The 18,925-nt window shown below is 40.7% G+C and overlaps 2 protein-coding genes across 2 annotated transcripts in view; both read left to right on the top strand.

Moving 5' to 3' along the window:
- The window catches only part of LOC124124336 (multiple epidermal growth factor-like domains protein 10), a 135,489-nt gene extending 133,535 nt beyond the window's left edge, over window positions 1-1,954 (top strand). The window contains exons 11-12 of the mRNA XM_048400475.1: window positions 1,186-1,306; window positions 1,449-1,954. Of these exons, the coding sequence (XP_048256432.1) occupies window positions 1,186-1,306; window positions 1,449-1,671 (344 nt within the window). The 3' untranslated portion in view covers window positions 1,672-1,954. The remainder of the gene's footprint in view (window positions 1-1,185; window positions 1,307-1,448) is intronic.
- A 4,826-nt stretch (window positions 1,955-6,780) lies between these two features.
- Window positions 6,781-18,925, top strand: part of LOC124113984 (multiple epidermal growth factor-like domains protein 10) — a 90,143-nt gene continuing 77,998 nt past the window's right edge. Inside the window, exon 1 of the mRNA XM_048400478.1 lies at window positions 6,781-7,057. Coding sequence (XP_048256435.1) covers window positions 7,003-7,057 — 55 coding nt within the window. The 5' untranslated portion in view covers window positions 6,781-7,002. The remainder of the gene's footprint in view (window positions 7,058-18,925) is intronic.

The raw sequence follows: 18,925 nt of genomic DNA, 5'->3' as shown, positions 1-18,925 counted from the left end.
GAACAAATATGTAGGGTACAGATCATTCGCAAAAGGGTCTCAATTATCATGAAAAAAACATTAGTCAACGGTCACTAACGGGATTTGTGTAATCAACAAATGTAAATCAGAGGTACGACATACATATGACACTTTTGCCAAAATCAGAGTCGATTGTACGATTCCAGCTATATCTTGATAATGACATCAACTTTATCAAGCACCATCAGCAAAACATGTATCTATATGTTCATTATGTATATCTAACTTAAACTATTCGCATTACGATTCGAGATTACTGTGTAATTACATCGAATTTGAAAACGTACGTGGTTTAAACTCGGATTCAGTCTTACCGAAAGTAGTTCATGAAATAACTCTAAAATAACTGTAACACCACAGTTATCTGCACCACTAGTTTTAAATGTGACTGATGGACGGAAGGCTCTTTGTGTTGCATGTAAGGGTTATATTAAAACAGCCCACACTGATCAAATTTGATACATCATAAACATCAAAATCACCAAATAGATGTGTTTGTCCTTGTTTGGAGGAAATATCACCTTATTTCATGGCACAGGTAGGTTTCGGATATGTACGTCTGATATGTTTAAATGTGGAATCTGTCTAAGTGTCATTTCACATCCATTATATTCAGAGACATGACCAGTGACCTATCAATAACGTATGTCCTACTTTAGGTCTCGCAGGGTCGACAAGGCAGGAATTAAAACCCATTTGCAATGTGATTCACAGACGATCTGCCGAAACATTGCGGAGGGGTCGGTTTAGAATACTTTTGAATTTTTTTTGCAAAATGATCCTGAATACTACTTACATTTCTATTACTAGTTCAGTATCCATCTTAAACGGCGGTATGGTGTCGCAGTGGGCTAGCACAAAACAAAACAGTATAAATTCGGACTAGTACACGTATACACATATACATGAAATAATCTTGATCGCTACGTTGAACCCAGTGGCGGTCGGGTAGCCTCGTAATTAAAGCGTTCGCTCGTCATGCCGAAGACCCGGGTTCGATTCACGACATGGGTACAATGTGTGAAGCCCATTTCTGGTGTCCCCCGCCGTGATGTTGCTAGAATATTGCTAAAAGCGGCGTAAAATCATACTCACTCACTACGCTGAACCCCTTTGTACATCACCTCATCTATGCGCTGTGTTGCTACGTCTCTTGTTTTAAAGAATTACAGATGGATTCTGCAATCACTCCTTCAACAGCTGGTATAATCGGCTTAGCTGCTGGAATATGTTTCACGCTGATCCTGGGAGTTGGACTGCACGTGTGCCTGGTGAGACAAGGGAGGTAAGTTAACCTTACGAAAACAACATTGCCATGATACTTTTATCAGTTACTATGTAAATGATGCTTTTTATCAATTACTATGTACGTTTGTTCTTTCAAATTATCTTCTACAAACGAATATTATCTGCATTACACTTCACAGGCTGCACTGGAGAAGCTCGTCTCAGAAGGATGCAGTAACAGCCAAGGAAACTCAAGAGCCAGTGGACAAGAACACAACACAGCCGTCAGACAACTACACATCTGTATCCGAGCAGGCAGGTGGTCGCAACATCTACAACAACGACTATGCTGCGCTGGATGTCGAGGCAAAGGCGAACAGTGAATATGACGTGATTAAGAACCAGGCTTATGAAAATCTGTAGAACATATATTGCAGTAACAGAAAACCGTGCAATTCATTATATTTTTATGGTAAAATTGTTAAAAACAGTTTCAAGGTAGCTCATGACTACAATGTGTTGAATCCATTTGTGTCTCAGTGGTTAGTCACTTCTTCACGGATGGACTTGATTCTCTTTTTATGTGTGATATTTTTCATCCTCGGTTGATTCGAGCTTAGTACCCTGCATACTTTATATTTAGTGAGACATGTTCTAACATATAGAGTAAAATAAGTTTAAAAGGAACAAACTTATAACGAACTGGCAGATATAACGAAATAACTTTTTGGTCCCGGCCATTTATATGCTGTATACATGCTCATACGAAACTTATAACGAACTGAAATAAGTGGTCCATTAGTTCGTTATATACCATAGTTTACTATGCGAGCTTACGTCATTCATGATCGTCGTCGTTATCGTCATCGCGGGGTTCAACATTCGTTTCACTTCTCTGCTATTTAGTAAGTCTTGACGTTGGTTTTGCCTTGACAGTTTCACCATTCGCAAAATTTTGTCACATTTCCGTCTCGATACCATCAGTTCTGAAACAGCTGAACTTAAGTAGCTGAAATTGTCAAGTAACTTATAAGATATGTAAATTTTCTTGGATCAGTTTCGCGATGACGGTTCTTAAAAAAGATAGTCGGGTAGTGGTGGGTCACTTACTGCTGAGGTCACAGCAGGGTCGGAACAATTAAAACTATTAACATGTAGTAACTATGTGATTGGATACTTTGTTTGGACAATACTGGGAAAGAATCGTTTGTATTTGGTTTTACAAAAATATATATTGTTGTCTGGATTATAAGAATTATTCTACGCCTTTCAGAGAAAAGTTTGTCTTAACGCAGGGATAAAACATATGTATTCCAATGTTCCAGAATAGGACGAATTCTATACGTAGCTTACGTATTGTTTGCCAGTGTGTCTATTTGAAAACACAGATCTATATTTGTCCTATATGCAGTTACTAGCTGCCAATATCTGTAGTGTTTATTTTGGATACGTAGCAACTATTGAGTTTGAACCAATAACAATATATAAGAAAGGAAAGTTAACAAGTATACAAACTTGACTTTTTTCAAAATTTTCCTGTAACAAAACATTCATTGCTTGTACAGGTATAATGTTTTTCTGTGTTGCACTTTCATTATGATATGAGAATTATTTATGCATGATTGATTACATATTTTGTCATTAGTGAAAGATGGGTATATACATTGTGTCATTCAGTAATTTTCTTAACCGGAATATAAGTTCTATATATAAGAAATGTCAGCTTTGTGCTTGATTCTTGAATATTTATATGTAAACTCTTCATCTTCAGAACCGTGTATGGTCAATTCCAGGCTATCCGTTAAAAGAAATACGCCACATGTCGTAACTGGGTCATATCAGAAGGATTAGAGGTATACTCAAACAATGAATTAGTATTAAGGTCATGGACCTTTGTCGAACATAAATCATGATACTACAAACAGTAGAAGTCTGTGCATACAAAATAATATATCACGCCATATGTCACGCAATGCCAGTGTATTCAAATATGATGTTTAGTGTACAGCCTGTGATTTGAGAAAACATTAAGGGGACAAAACATGGACTGGTCGGCTCGTATTCAATATAGTGTGTCTGCGTTGGGTAGCTATGGTGTACCATAAAACAGTCGTGTGGCTGTTAAACGGGGATTGCCTAAAAGTCGGGCCAACAAAAGTCGGGCCGGCGCCGGGCCGGGCCAGCGGGTAACAGTAAAAATGGATTGCAGAATAATAAAACGAAACGTGCATATCTAGGCAGATCTCAATTGTCCAGAAACGTATAGTTTTGCTCATTTGAATTTGAATCAAAATGCATCTTCAGCAATGTAATAAACTGATAATTATAGCTACGTACCGAGAGTCCATACCGAAAATTCTTTCTTTGATGAGAAAGTTTCTCACCGACCTTAGCGTGTAGGGGTGTGATGTCCTGGGCAGGGAATGATAGTGTTTTGACTACTCTTCTTTCATTAATTAACGTGTTTGGCATCCCTAATTAACCTTTACTAATTCATGTTAAACCAACACAGGATGTTTTCTGCAAGTGGATATTCGCAAATTTCATAGCAAACCCATCTATTATGTACGAGATGAGTTCCTCACAGTGAAAAGTAAACGTAGTTCCTGGCTACTAGGCAACTCTTCAGGAACTAAAATGTTTAAAATGAGACTTAGACAGTGTAACTTTAATTCAAGTAAAGGCAGTAAACATGCTTCTAGGTGTATTTGCAACATATTACAAGATACATGTATACTTGATATTTTTTGTACTTCCAATATTACCACAGTTAAAAAGGAATACTCCTACTATATTTGATGATTACTTTTCTTTTAGCCTTGATGTGAACGGTGTACATACTTTAATTTAGGTGTATCGTTTCATTGGATTTGCTTGTCCATCGATCACGTGATTGTCTGGTTTGCTAACAGGCACCGCAGGAGAACTGCTGTGCGGCGTCAGGCAACAGCACTTACATTTTTATGCAAATTTTGTGAGTAGCGGTAGGACAGGATATGTTTACCCTTTTCGCGTTCATCAGTTATAGTCGCTGGTTTTCAGTGATCCATTCATATTCTTTTCGCCGCTATTTTGCCTTTTACACCCTGTGGAATCTATTTTGGCGGATAATCGAGTTATTCTCTGGGGTTGACATTTTACATATTTTATAATGCCAATGTTCAATTTCAACAGAAGATTTGTACATGTGAACAGTATTCCTTGCTTAAATATCTTACGTGTACATGTAGCGTATGGAAGGGAAGTTGTAACATTACTTGTAATTATGTGTCAAAATTCGACGATTGGTCAGGGCCAAGATTGTGAAATTGTTAGAACAATAAGGAAGCCAAAGTCATACGAACAGTACAGGTATTCCAGTTCATGTCTCAAGATGTACATCTGTCTTTGTAGCCTTGCCAAGTGATGAAAAAAACATTATATTGTATGTGCATCGCATACACTACCAACCATTCATATAAACCTGTGAACCAGTCAAATTGTCTGTAATAAATCTATATTGATATTGTAATTGCTTTTTGGATACAATTCCCGTTTGAATACAATTCTCCCTTTACTGTTATATTTCACTCATTGGCTTCGTAGTATTTAATCACCCTTTCTTTACTCGTAAAAAAAGCGACACCACCCTTTCCATATTCATCAGAAATATCTGCCGATGACAGATGCAATGTATAGTTTGATAATGAGACCTGGTATCGACATTGATTCATAAACACAAGCTTATGATCGAGTGGAATTTGTACAAACGACTGCTTGTAGTACATATTTCTTATGATTATGGAAATGGTTTTGTCGCTTTTATTTATGGATTGATCAGGATTATCAGTTTATCACAGACCTGACTCATCAATGTATGTAACAGCGCTTACACTTTTATGTTAAACACACTGCACAAGTTGCTGTAGCCAAACACCACTCCGAAGGAAGATGTAAAAGTCAAAAACATGCTTGAGTGTGTTGATAAGAAGAGTACAGTGAGTGAGTGAGTTTGACGCCGTCTTTAGCAATATTCCTGCAATTTCACGACGGGGAACACAAGAAATGGGCTTCACACATTGTACCCATGTCGGGAATTGAACCCAGGTTTTCGGCGTGACGACCGAACGCTTTAACCACTAGGCAAGTACCAAAGCAAACTGATGGTGGAAACATCTTCAACAAGGTCGCCAGTGTAACATGTGGACGGGATATCATACATGATGAACCAATGGTCTGATCATCATGAAACACCAATGATGTCGAAGAAGTAATGATTAAAATAGATTGGTGATACCTTGAATTTACTTACCAAGGAAACATTTAGTTTATTGTTGTATTGTTTGTAAAGATGCAGGCTTCTTATATATTTTCATTTTCGGATGTCCATATATGCTTCCAGTGGAATATGTACACTGTTTATATGTTTATGTTTTCATTCTTATCTGAGATCAGAGTGTCAAAGTCATTTCAACAGAATTAGTCTAACTTGTGCTGCTTGCAACAAAACAACACCAGGATTTTATCTCTGAAAACCTAATTAAACAGCCATATTGGTTGTCAAACTGATACACGTGGATGTCATACCTAAAATGGAGGATAGGTAATTTCATGCTTAAAGGGAATTTGCACAAGGCATTCAGATTAGACACTACTTATTACAAAACTTGCATACTCGTCATTTTCTGTGAAAATATTTTTGCAAAATGGCACTCTTAATTGCACAGTGAATGAAATCAGGTTTTGTAGTCACTCCTCTATGCCAGTATGTGTGTTGATTGTATATGCTATGATTTCCCTTCCCTGACTGTAAAACAACTGAAGGCTTTGTAAGACATTATTCATACTCACTTATTAAGTCTTGTTATGTCAAGCTACGTATTTAACGAATAAATTGATATTTCCTCATTTGAATTTTAGCTTGTGCATTCTGATTTCTTTCATATTGTACAACCTTTAATCACATCTAGTGGCGTTTTTGTTGTTTAACGCTGCACTCAGCAATAGCCCAGTTCTAGGTTCTTTGGCACTCACCGAGCCTGACGACCAATCAATTAAGTCGGCTCTTACAAGTAAAGGTTGCTGGTATGGGGACCTATATTCTTGTCCGTGCTAATGTCATACTGCTGCACTAACAATACTAGGTAATTTTAATGGCCAAAGCAAGGTACCCTTCAGAGGTGCCCGGCAAGAATTAACTACTTGTAATATTCTGCAAATCAGGCAGATAATATGAAAACATGTACATTGACACGTGTTCCAAACACACACGTGTGTATGATGGGAACGTATAACTGATCCGGCACAACCATACCAGAGATCGCGCAGATCAAGGGTTTACATATTCTAGAACTGCAAATTGAGCAAAAGTTTACAGTTGTGATGATCCATGAGCTACCGTGGCCTTATCTGTCTCTCTGACTAAATTGAATCTATAAATTATGTTTTTTTCGATCTGGTGATAAGAATGCTTCACGGCATATCTCCCTTTGAATACAACGCAGTTGGTGCCAAATGCTCTCACAACCGGCATTTTACCAAGTTAGAAATAGACGAAGCGGTTGGATGTCTTATACCGAATCCTTGTATATGGCGAGCAAAGTAGCGTTGTGTACATTCAACCATTTCACAGTTCACAGTTCGTCGATTGTTATTCACCAACTGATAGCAGTGATTTGACCCGTCTCTGGATAGTCACAAGTCACGGTGATTTACAATAGATTGATCTATATGGGAGCGTGATTCCCTTCCTGGTGTGTGCAGCAGGGTGTCACAATGGCGGTGTGGGCCAGTGTTGCGTTTGTGATTGCCAGTCTGAGTCTCGCAGCAGGTAAGTACATTCTTTACAGACGTGGGTTTCAGGACCTGAAGCTTGAGTACGTATCATTGTTCTTTTAGTTTGAACTTAAAAGAATCGTTGAGATACATTACCGAATGGTATATCAGACAACATTGCCGTTGTTGAACTGATACGTGTATGATATAAATCGTATTGAATATTATCTGCTGTGTGATTCGTATGAGGAAAACTATTCCAGCGATTTCTTCCAATGCAATAAAATGTCGGCAGATTGACACAATGTGTATACTTTATTGTCACAACATAATTATAATCATACCATACATCATTCTCGCTCTTAGAAATCGTTCGAAAATCACCGAATGAAACGGAACTTGAGTAGAATTGTATTCACAACTAAAGACAAACTTCGACTGTGATAATGAAATATGCAATGGTGGTATATCGTCTAAATATGCTGACATGCTATATGACAGTTGAGGTTGTTGTCAGTGTTATGTTTTGAAGCGTAAATGTTCATAATTCACAAATCTAGTCTTTATTTACAAGCGTTGATAGTGGGAGATGTTGACTCGCCGCGCCTCATCACCCGACTTCCTGTTTGACTCTCACGGGCGAATCACCAGGCTTGTTGTTGTGTAGATATCAGGAGTTGTATATAAAAAGTGTACTCGGTAAACAGATACAAATGAAACATTTGTGAAAAATATGGCGGGTTGAACTCCAACGGCAACATATATGTATAGTGTCACTTCACTGAATGCGTCACAGGTGTGTATTTGTTTGTCCATTGACTCGGTGTAGGGTAATTACCTTATCCTGAAGGTTAACATCATAAACGATAAAAACATAAGCGATACATTACATTATATTTATATGTGCTTTTTGTGCATAGTGTGTTACTTTCATCTGAGGGACACAAGCATAAAAATAGGCCAACTATTACTGTAAGAAGATTAAAAAATATTACATACGCGACGACTCAATCGAGTTGGTTTAGAAACCCGAATGTGAAGCTTTGTCACTGTATCCCATTACGTTAAGGGTGACACGCGTGTGACAATGCATTTCACATACTTTGGGTATTCTACTCCTTGCCTTATTCCGGTCAACATTACACAAATGACATTCCATTTAAAACGCGCCAATGCCTCGGGTCACTGGTGCCAGTACGTCGATCAAAAGAAAATGAGAAAAGGCCTCTACAATGGACTAGAAGTAATTTCCAATAATTCGTTATATTTGTTTAGAGACAGCTAACAACTGAACGATCCCAATCGCCATCGTTTGCTTCTTTTTGAATTGTATTTGCAACGTTTCTTTATTTTCGTTCCTTGAAAAATCAAAAGATTTGTTTTAAAGTTTTCCTTTTCTCTGTTCTTAAGCCAATGAATTTTGCTGTTAAACCAGGGCTTATCCCTTGATGTAAGGACATCACAAGCTTCGCTGACCGATTCAACGATTGAGTCCGATTCACCACATGGGTACACTGTGTGAAGGCCATATTTGATTTCCCTCGCCGTCCGGGGTACTCAAGGCTAACTCACTCACTCAACAATTGGCTTTATCATATACTCTTTACAAAATGTAAGGGGTACTAGGAAACAATTTACAATTTCCATATTTGTTGGAGATAATAGCATCCAGTAATAGTTGTATGAAAATAATGAACGGATTAGGAACATAATACAACCGGAAGTAAAGTTTGACAGTAAATGTCGACGCCAACGATCTTGAAAGACAACAGGAGTGAGATGGGAAATTTCAGTGCTGGCGTTTTATCACCACGATTTGTCAAACATTCATTCGATCGACGAGGCGCACTGCGTATGAGTCTTCCAATGGCGATTTAAAGGAAGTCTGGCCCACTTCCCTTGCAGCGCCTGGTCAAGTTCATGTTTATCATGTCCCAGATGTGTTCAATGGGGTAAAGGTCTGGGTTTCTTGCTGGTCATGGCATTCTTGGAACGTTTTCTGCTGCAGGATGTTAACATTGACGATATGTGCACGATAAGCACGGACGTTGTCGCCCTGAAAGACAAAACTGCGACCCAAACGCTATGCAAACGGGACATACAACGGTGTCAATATGTTGTCCCGACAGAAATATCCAATGACCCTTCTTTGCACATGAAGTGGGGTTCGCACACTGAAAGTGATACCACCCCACACCAAAACGATCCATCACCATAACAGTTATGCGGTCTGAGGTTGACATTGGCTTGACATTCACTTTGACGTCGCCAGAAACGACCATCAAGGAAGTGCAAAGTGAACAGGGACTCGTGACCAGCGACGATTACCCAAGTTTCGACGTTGTGTACACCATTAATGTCTGCGGCACAACACGTGGCTGTACATTATAGAGATGAGCTGCATGAAGACGAATACTGATCGTCTGACAGGTAACTCGTAATCCAGTAGCCTGAAGAAAGTTTGCAGCAACTCGATTAATCGTTTGAGCTCGATTTTGTAGAGCCTGGTTTCGGATCAATCGATCCTGTGCTTTTATCGTTGACATGGAACGAACTGACCGGGATCGATTGTCAACCTTTTGGGTTGTTGGTACCTGTTCCATTGTTTGCTAATGCCAGACTGTGAAACAATGAACTTATTGTCCGCTGCACGCTAACTTCCTCGTCATCATGGAAGCGTCTTCCACGTAGGTTATAGGGCTAATCTGCAGATTTCTATAAAAGTGGTATTAAAAGTGTATTGAGGTGAATGGAGATGATATTGAAAAAAAGTGCAAAAGATATTCTGCGGATTGGTCTTATATTCAGAATCAGAATTAGAATCAGAATTAAGGCTCCGACCATTTGAGAATATTGTGCAATGTGAGGCTTGTTTCAGACAGTTGTCATAGCGATTGATTTGGGACAACCATTGACGCTAATCCCCGTTGTTAATCCTCACCAACATTTAATTGTATATTGACTTTTGGCCAACCTGGGCTACCATATCACTTCCCGTTAATTACTGTTATATATAGTATAACATTTTTGTCTTAATTGATTATCCCCTGAGCTGTGTCGGTTCATCACGCCCACATGTCCCATGTCCAGAGCAACGCCATTGTCTCCGTTAACTTCTTTGATAGGCTGTTAGAAGTTGGAGTACTAAGTAAGGATAAGAACTTATGGATGAACAACTTCTTATCACTTGCTTGATAACGGTGTCAGAACCTTCACCGAAACGTCGCTCTTAATTGTAATAAAGAAGTTGTTCATCCATACATTTTTATCCTATTTATTACACTGTTAGTCAGTTTGGTATTTTGAGTGCTGGTGTAAGGAAGACCTCGTGTAGAAGGTGCCTCATCCCTGTGTTTGTGTTGTAAGAGCAGGTATTCCGCTCATTGTGTATTTGTTGTTTATTGTTTATATGTTGTGCATAAGACGTTCCAGGACAGTGATGCCGATTTTGACCTTTTCCCCCAAGAGCCAATTCCCGTCAACATGCACGTTGACACAATGACAAGAATAGTCGACAGACAACCATCAGATGACCGACACGGGTTCCTTTTTGAAATAGTCCTTGTCGATTTACACAGTTCCAAGAGTGATATCATCAGCCTTTCTCTCTGGTTCTAGTTTAATAACTGTGTATTCAACATCGCGTCTAGCGTCAGTGATCAGTACAACTCAATCGACACCGGGATCTCGTTCTACTTAACCTCTTCCTGATTGTCTGAAAATAGAGTTAGGTTTGTCTGACATTTGTCTTGTCGCTTGTGTTGCATTAATGTGCCGAACTCATTTCGTACCGGGTGTCTACAGCTTTTTGTGTTGATGATTAAATGAACAGTCTGAGAAGTTATTTTTGTTGACGTATTCATATAGAAGAATTGACTGTCGTGATATTGCTGCAAAAATGCCGGTGTAAAACCATACTCACTCACTCATATTCTATACGGGTTGACTTCAATATTCCCAGAGGCAGAGTATGTCCCAAGGGACTAAGAAACACGTTTTGTAGATTTTTCGTTATATTTACACAAACCTACTCGCATAGGTATGCTGTTGGTAATCTCGTATTAAGGAGGACATAGCCAACTGAATTATGTCTGGTGAAGACCTTGCGCAATGGGAGGTGTATTGTTTCCAGGAAATTGTAAAGTTATAATACTTGGCTGGGTGGTTGTAAGTATTATTTCCAATTCATTTTTAATGCTCCGAGTGTTTATTACCAATGATGATGATAGAGTGGGGTGTGTGTTTTGACTGGTAGTGTAGGTGAGTGAGTTGTTGATTGAGTGAGTGGATCGCTGAGTGTGTGAGGGAATGGCTATTTTTTTAGGGGATGGTTGAGTGGGTGGGTGAATGGTTGAGTGGGTGAGTGGATGGCTTTGTGAACGAGTGGATGGTTGAGTAATTGCTTGAGTGAGTGGATGGTTGAAAGACTGGTTTAGTGGATGTGATGGAGAAGTTCTTTGATGTTTTCCACTACATCGACACACATGACACGGCTATTGTGCCAAAAAACAAAGGACGCAGCTCAAGTGACTGAGACACTCGTAGACTAACCGCTGACAAATTCCACTTTAACTTATGATGTCTTGTAAGAATATGCAAACGGAAACATTTGAAAGACTAACTATTGATAAAAGTGGACGTCATTTGCTCTGGTAATTCGAACCCACACTCTCAGAGTGAAGCACCTTATCAACCAGCACAATGCAAAAAGCGATCTAACTCACCGAGGCTCTCATAAAGAGAAGATCTGACAGGTGGCAGTCTATATTCCGTACTCTCTCACACAGAGGCATGTAATCGCCAGCACACTACCACTCGTAGGACTTCCATTTTGTGGACAATTCAATGGCTGAGTGAGTTGCTAACTTTGTGTGCAGGCTGTACGAGGGACTAATATTACCCATGATTATAGCACACTCATTGAGTTGTGATCTACCGTGGTGGGCCCGTCGTGTTGCAGAGTGTGACAATGAGACATGAAACCAAAACTGTCTGAACCAATGCAGTGACAGACAGTGTGATAGCACCTCGACCTGCCTGTGGGTGTAACAAATGATGGACAACACCGGACTGCTTGGTTGAGTCGCTGGTGAAGACAGGCGAAAAACAACAATGACACTTTAATATGTCTGACTCAACATGAGCTTGGGTACAAGGGAGATAACTCCAGGTGCATGAAGTCCTGGCTGTACGTCTCTGTCGACGACGACAAACTCCATAGGAAACACCTTCTTCTTGTATTCGGCAACAAGATGTGCTTTACCCATCGTTTCCAGTTTGTGTCCAGAATATGACACTTGCTTTGCCTTTGATCTGGTAAGCATTCTTCCTCCAAGCAATTTGTAAAATTCCATTGACATGACGTTACATTCAGCTCCAGTATCCAGTTTCATTGAAGCTTGGTTTCCACAAACTTCAACATAAGTTTTCCAGTCTTTTTCCATGTCTTTCCATTTGTCAGCGCGTCCATGAAGAAAGTTTCTTCTTTGCTTCCATCAGAATCTTCAGATTCATAATCTGTCATGCCATTTTCCAGCATGTGAACTGTTTCCTTCCTTATATCCTGTTGATTGAAACGACAAACGCGTGCCAAGTGATTCTTCTTGCCGCAGTTTCCACATGTTTCACCATATGCAATACAATTTCCTTTTCTGTGTTTTCTTCCACAAAAAAAAGTCCTTTTCATTTCTAATTCTTTTCCCTCTCTTTATCCCTGTCCTTGAATTTGCGTTTTCTTTCAGTTTGATTTCTAGTTTTGTTCATTTTGAAGAGGATTTTGGTGCTGCTTTTTTTCCTTGAATTCTCTTCGAAATTTCATGAATTTGTTTTTTTCTGTTTCTCCTGATAACTCCTTGATCTGTGATGCACTTGCTTCTGCGGCTCTACAGACGTCTATCGCCTTATCTAATGTTAAGTCTGAATCACGCAAAAGTACTAGTCTTGCACTGACTTGATCACTGACACTTCCACAAACAATGCGATCTGAAATGAAAGAGTCATTCAAATTGCCATATTCACAAGTCTTTGCCTTATTTGTGAGATCAGTAACACAACTGTCTATGGATTCATTGGTACCTCGATTGCTTGTGTTTAACAAATGTCTCTCATAGGTAACATTTCTTCTTGGATTACAGTAAACTTCAAATTTCGCATAATTGGGTCTAATTCTGTTTCATCACCTGCATTTGTCCAGTGTTGTAAATCTTCAAATCATCAGTTACAAACACGTGAAGCAATGTATTTGCCTGCTCTCCTTAGTCCTTCTCAGCAGTGCCGCTTGCAATTAGATAAATCCTACATTGCTGCTTAAATCCTCTCCAGTTTTCTCCCTAATTGCCCTACAAACTCAATCAAGGAGGTGGGCTTATTTTTTCCATTTCCAGTTTACTTCTGACGCCATGTAAGACATCAATGACCAAGACAGGTGTAAGACATCAATGACCAAGACAGGTGTAAGACATCAATGACACTTTGACATGTCTGTCTCAACATGTGCTAGAGATCAAGGGAGATAACTCCAGGTGGTTTTAGATTCCAATCAACTTGACATGCACAACATACAACCTAGTTAAGTCAACCTTTTATAACAGCTGGAAGTAACTCAAATGACACGCGAAGTAACTCTCATCCAAACCGTCATTGTGAGGAGGTAAGGGAAGCTTGTCTACTTCAGACTGTCATTGTGGTCATGTGGGTGACGTTTGTCTAATTCATAACTCAAATTGTAATCTGGTGGTTGAAGCATGTCTACTTCAGACTGTCATTTTGTTCAGGTTGGTGAAGTTTGTCTACTTCAGACTATCATCGTGGTCAGATGGGTGAAGTTTGTCTACTTTAGACTATCAATGTGATCAGGTGGGTAAAAGTATGCATACTTCAGACTAGTGATGTGTTTATGTGGGTTAAGCTTGTCTACTTCCGACTGTTGCGGTGTTTAGGTTGGTTAAGCTTGTCTACTTCCGACTGTTGCTGTGTTTAGGTGGGTTAAGCTTGTCTACTTCCGACTGTTGCGGTGTTTAGGTTGGTTAAGCTTGTCTACTTCCGACTGTTGCGGTGTTTAGGTTGGTTAAGCTTGTCTACTTCCGACTGTTGCTGTGTTTAGGTTGGTGAAGCTTGTCTACTTCCGACTGTTGCTGTGTTTATGTAAGTGAAGCTTGTCTACTTCAGACTGTTGCTGTGTTTAGGTTGGTGAACCTTGTCTTCTTCCGACTGTTGTTTTGTTTAGGTTGGTGAAGCTTGTCTACTTCCGACTGTTGCGGTGTTTAGGTGGGTTGAGCTTGTCTACTTCAGACAATCATTATGTTCAGAAGGTGAAACTTGTCTACTTCCGACTGTTGCCGTGTTCAGACTATCAATGTGATCAGGTGGGTAAAAGTATGCATACTTCAGACTAGTGATGTGTTTATGTGGGTTAAGCTTGTCTACTTTAGACTGTTGCGGTGTTTAGGTTGGTTAAGCTTGTCTACTTCCGACTGTTGCTGTGTTTAGGTGGGTTAAGCTTGTCTACTTCAGACTGTTGCGGTGTTTAGGTTGGTTAAGCTTGTCTACTTCCGACTGTTGCGGTGTTTAGGTTGGTTAAGCTTGTCTACTTCCGACTGTTGCTGTGTTTAGGTGGGTGAAGCTTGTCTAATTCCGACTGTTGCTGTGTTTATGTTAGTGAAGCTTGTCTACTTCCGACTGTTGCTGTGTTTAGGTTGGTGAAGCTTGTCTTCTTCCGACTGTTGTTTTGTTTAGGTTGGTGAAGCTTGTCTACTTCCGACTGTTGCGGTGTTTAGGTGGGTTAAGCTTGTTTACTTCAGACAATCATTATGTTCAGGTGGATGAAACTTGTCTACTTCCGACTGTTGTTTTATTTAGGTTGGTGAAGCCTGTCTGCTTCCGACTGTTGCGGTGTTTAGGTTGGTTAAGCTTGTCTACTTCCGACTGTTGTTTTGTTTAGGTTGGTGAAGCTTGTCTAATTCAGACTGTTGCTGTGTTTAGGTGGGTTGAGCTTGTCTACTTCAGGCTGTTGCTGTGTTTAGGTTGGTGAAGCTTGTCTACTTCCGACTGTTGTTTTGTTTAGGTTGGTGAAGCTTGTCTACTTCCGACTGTTGCGGTGTTTAGGTTGGTGAAGCTTGTCTACTTCCGACTGTTGCGGTGTTTAGGTTGGTGAAGCTTGTCTACTTCCGACTGTTGTTTTGTGTAGGTTGGTGAAGCTTGTCTACTTCCGACTGTTGCGGTGTTTAGGTTGGTGAAGCTTGTCTACTTCCGACTGTTGCTGTGTTTAGGTGGGTTAAGCTTGTCTACTTCCGACTGTTGTTTTGTTTAGGTTGGTGAAGCTTGTCTACTTCCGACTGTTGCGGTGTTTAGGTTGGTGAAGCTTGTCTACTTCCGACTGTTGCGGTGTTTAGGTTGGTTAAGCTTGTCTACTTCCGACTGTTGTTTTGTGTAGGTTGGTGAAGCTTGTCTACTTCCGACTGTTGCTGTGTTTAGGTGGGTGAAGCTTGTCTACTTCAGACGATCATTATGTTCAGGTGGGTGAAGCTTGTCTACTTCCGACTGTTGTTTTGTTTAGGTTGGTGAAGCTTGTCTACTTCCGACTGTTGCGGTTTTTAAGTGGGTTGAGCTTGTCTACTTCAGACTGTTGCTGTGTTTAGGTGGGTGAAGCTTGTCTACTTCAGACTGTTGCTGTGTTTATGTTAGTGAAGCTTGTCTACTTCAGACTGTTGCTGTGTTTAGGTTGGTGAAGCTTGTCTTCTTCCGACTGTTGTTTTGTTTAGGTTGGTGAAGCTTGTCTACTTCCGACTGTTGCGGTGTTTAGGTGGGTTGAGCTTCTCTACTTCAGACAATCATTATGTTCAGATGGATGAAACTTGTCTACTTCCGACTGTTGCCGTGTTCAGACTATCAATGTGATCAGGTGGGTAAAAGTATGCATACTTCAGACTAGTGATGTGTTTATGTGGGTTAAGCTTGTCTACTTCAGACTGTTGCGGTGTTTAGGTGGGTTAAGCTTGTTTACTTCAGACAATCATTATGTTCAGGTGGATGAAACTTGTCTACTTCCGACTGTTGTTTTATTTAGGTTGGTGAAGCCTGTCTGCTTCCGACTGTTGCGGTGTTTAGGTTGGTTAAGCTTGTCTACTTCCGACTGTTGTTTTGTTTAGGTTGGTGAAGCTTGTCTAATTCAGACTGTTGCTGTGTTTAGGTGGGTTGAGCTTGTCTACTTCAGGCTGTTGCTGTGTTTAGGTTGGTGAAGCTTGTCTACTTCCGACTGTTGTTTTGTTTAGGTTGGTGAAGCTTGTCTACTTCCGACTGTTGCGGTGTTTAGGTTGGTGAAGCTTGTCTACTTCCGACTGTTGCGGTGTTTAGGTTGGTGAAGCTTGTCTACTTCCGACTGTTGTTTTGTGTAGGTTGGTGAAGCTTGTCTACTTCCGACTGTTGCGGTGTTTAGGTTGGTGAAGCTTGTCTACTTCCGACTGTTGCGGTGTTTAGGTTGGTTAAGCTTGTCTACTTCCGACTGTTGTTTTGTTTAGGTTGGTGAAGCTTGTCTACTTCCGACTGTTGCGGTGTTTAGGTTGGTGAAGCTTGTCTACTTCCGACTGTTGCGGTGTTTAGGTTGGTGAAGCTTGTCTACTTCCGACTGTTGTTTTGTGTAGGTTGGTGAAGCTTGTCTACTTCCGACTGTTGCTGTGTTTAGGTGGGTGAAGCTTGTCTACTTCAGACGATCATTATCTTCAGGTGGGTGAAGCTTGTCTACTTCCGACTGTTGTTTTGTTTAGGTTGGTGAAGCTTGTCTACTTCCGACTGTTGAGGTGTTTAGGTGGGTTGAGCTTGTCTACTTCAGACTGTTGCTGTGTTTAGGTGGGTGAAGCTTGTCTACTTCAGACTGTTGCTGTGTTTATGTTAGTGAAGCTTGTCTACTTCAGACTGTTGCTGTGTTTAGGTTGGTGAAGCTTGTCTTCTTCCGACTGTTGTTTTGTTTAGGTTGGTGAAGCTTGTCTACTTCCGACTGTTGCGGTGTTTAGGTGGGTTGAGCTTCTCTACTTCAGACAATCATTATGTTCAGATGGATGAAACTTGTCTACTTCCGACTGTTGCCGTGTTCAGACTATCAATGTGATCAGGTGGGTAAAAGTATGCATACTTCAGACTAGTGATGTGTTTATGTGGGTTAAGCTTGTCTACTTCAGACTGTTGCGGTGTTTAGGTTGGTTAAGCTTGTCTACTTCCGACTGTTGCGGTGTTTAGGTTGGTGAAGCTTGTCTACTTCCGACTGTTGCTGTGTTTAGGTTGGTTAAGCTTGTCTACTTCCGACTGTTGCTGTGTTTATGTTAGTGAAGCTTGTCTACTTCAGACTGTTGCTGTGTTTAGGTTGGTGAAGCTTGTCTTCTTCCGACTGTTGTTTTGTTTAGGTTGGTGAAGCTTGTCTACTTCCGACTGTTGCGGTGTTTAGGTGGGTTAAGCTTGTCTACTTCAGGCAATCATTATGTTCAGGTGGATGAAACTTGTCTACTTCCGACTGTTGTTTTATTTAGGTTGGTGAAGCCTGTCTGCTTCCGACTGTTGCGGTGTTTAGGTTGGTTAAGCTTGTCTACTTCCGACTGTTGTTTTGTTTAGGTTGGTGAAGCTTGTCTAATTCAGACTGTTGCTGTGTTTAGGTGGGTTGAGCTTGACTACTTCAGGCTGTTGCTGTGTTTAGGTTGGTGAAGCTTGTCTACTTCCGACTGTTGTTTTGTTTAGGTTGGTGAAGCTTGTCTACTTCCGACTGTTGCGGTGTTTAGGTTGGTGAAGCTTGTCTTCTTCCGACTGTTGCGGTGTTTAGGTTGGTGAAGCTTGTCTACTTCCGACTGTTGTTTTGTGTAGGTTGGTGAAGCTTGTCTACTTCCGACTGTTGCGGTGTTTAGGTTGGTGAAGCTTGTCTACTTCCGACTGTTGCGGTGTTTAGGTTGGTTAAGCTTGTCTACTTCCGACTGTTGTTTTGTTTAGGTGGGTGAAGCTTGTCTACTTCCGACTGTTGCGGTGTTTAGGTTGGTGAAGCTTGTCTACTTCCGACTGTTGCGGTGTTTAGGTTGGTGAAGCTTCTCTACTTCCGACTGCTTGTTTTGTGTAGGTTGGTGAAGCTTGTCTACTTCCGACTGTTGCTGTGTTTAGGTGGGTGAAGCTTGTCTACTTCAGACGATCATTATGTTCAGGTGGGTGAAGCTTGTCTACTTCCGACTGTTGTTTTGTTTAGGTTGGTGAAGCTTGTCTACTTCCGACTGTTGCGGTGTTTAGGTGGGTTGAGCTTGTCTACTTCAGACTGTTGCTGTGTTTAGGTGGGTGAAGCTTGTCTACTTCAGACTGTTGCTGTGTTTATGTTAGTGAAGCTTGTCTACTTCAGACTGTTGCTGTGTTTAGGTTGGTGAAGCTTGTCTTCTTCCGACTGTTGTTTTGTTTATGTTGGTGACGCTTGTCTACTTCCGACTGTTGCGGTGTTAAGGTGGGTTGAGCTTGTCTACTTCAGACTGTTGCTGTGTATAGGTGGGTGAAGCTTCTCTACTTTCGACTACTGCGGTGTTTAGGTTGGTGAAGCTTGTCTAATTCCGACTGTTGCGGTGTTTAGGTGGGTTGAGCTTGTCTACTTCAGACTGTTGCTGTGTTTATGTGGGTGAAGCTTGTCTACTTCCGACTGTTGCGGTGTTTAGGTTGTTGAAGCTTGTCTACTTCCGACTGTTGCGGTGTTTAGGTGGGTTGAGCTTGTCTACTTCCGACTATTGATGTGTTTAGGTGGGTGAAGCTTGTCTACTTCCGACTGTTGCGGTGTTTAGGTTGGTGAAGCTTGTCTACTTCCGACTGTTGCGGTGTTTAGGAGGGTAGAGCTTGTCTACTTCAGACTGTTGCTGTGTTTAGGTGGGTGAAGCTTGTCTACTTCCGACTGTTGCGGTGTTTAGGTTGGTGAAGC

This window comes from Haliotis rufescens, unplaced genomic scaffold (assembly GCF_023055435.1).
Source record: "Haliotis rufescens isolate VD_foot unplaced genomic scaffold, xgHalRufe1.0.p SCAF_2, whole genome shotgun sequence".
Classification (NCBI taxonomy): domain Eukaryota; kingdom Metazoa; phylum Mollusca; class Gastropoda; order Lepetellida; family Haliotidae; genus Haliotis; species Haliotis rufescens.
This window is presented reverse-complemented; position numbering and strand designations above follow the sequence as displayed.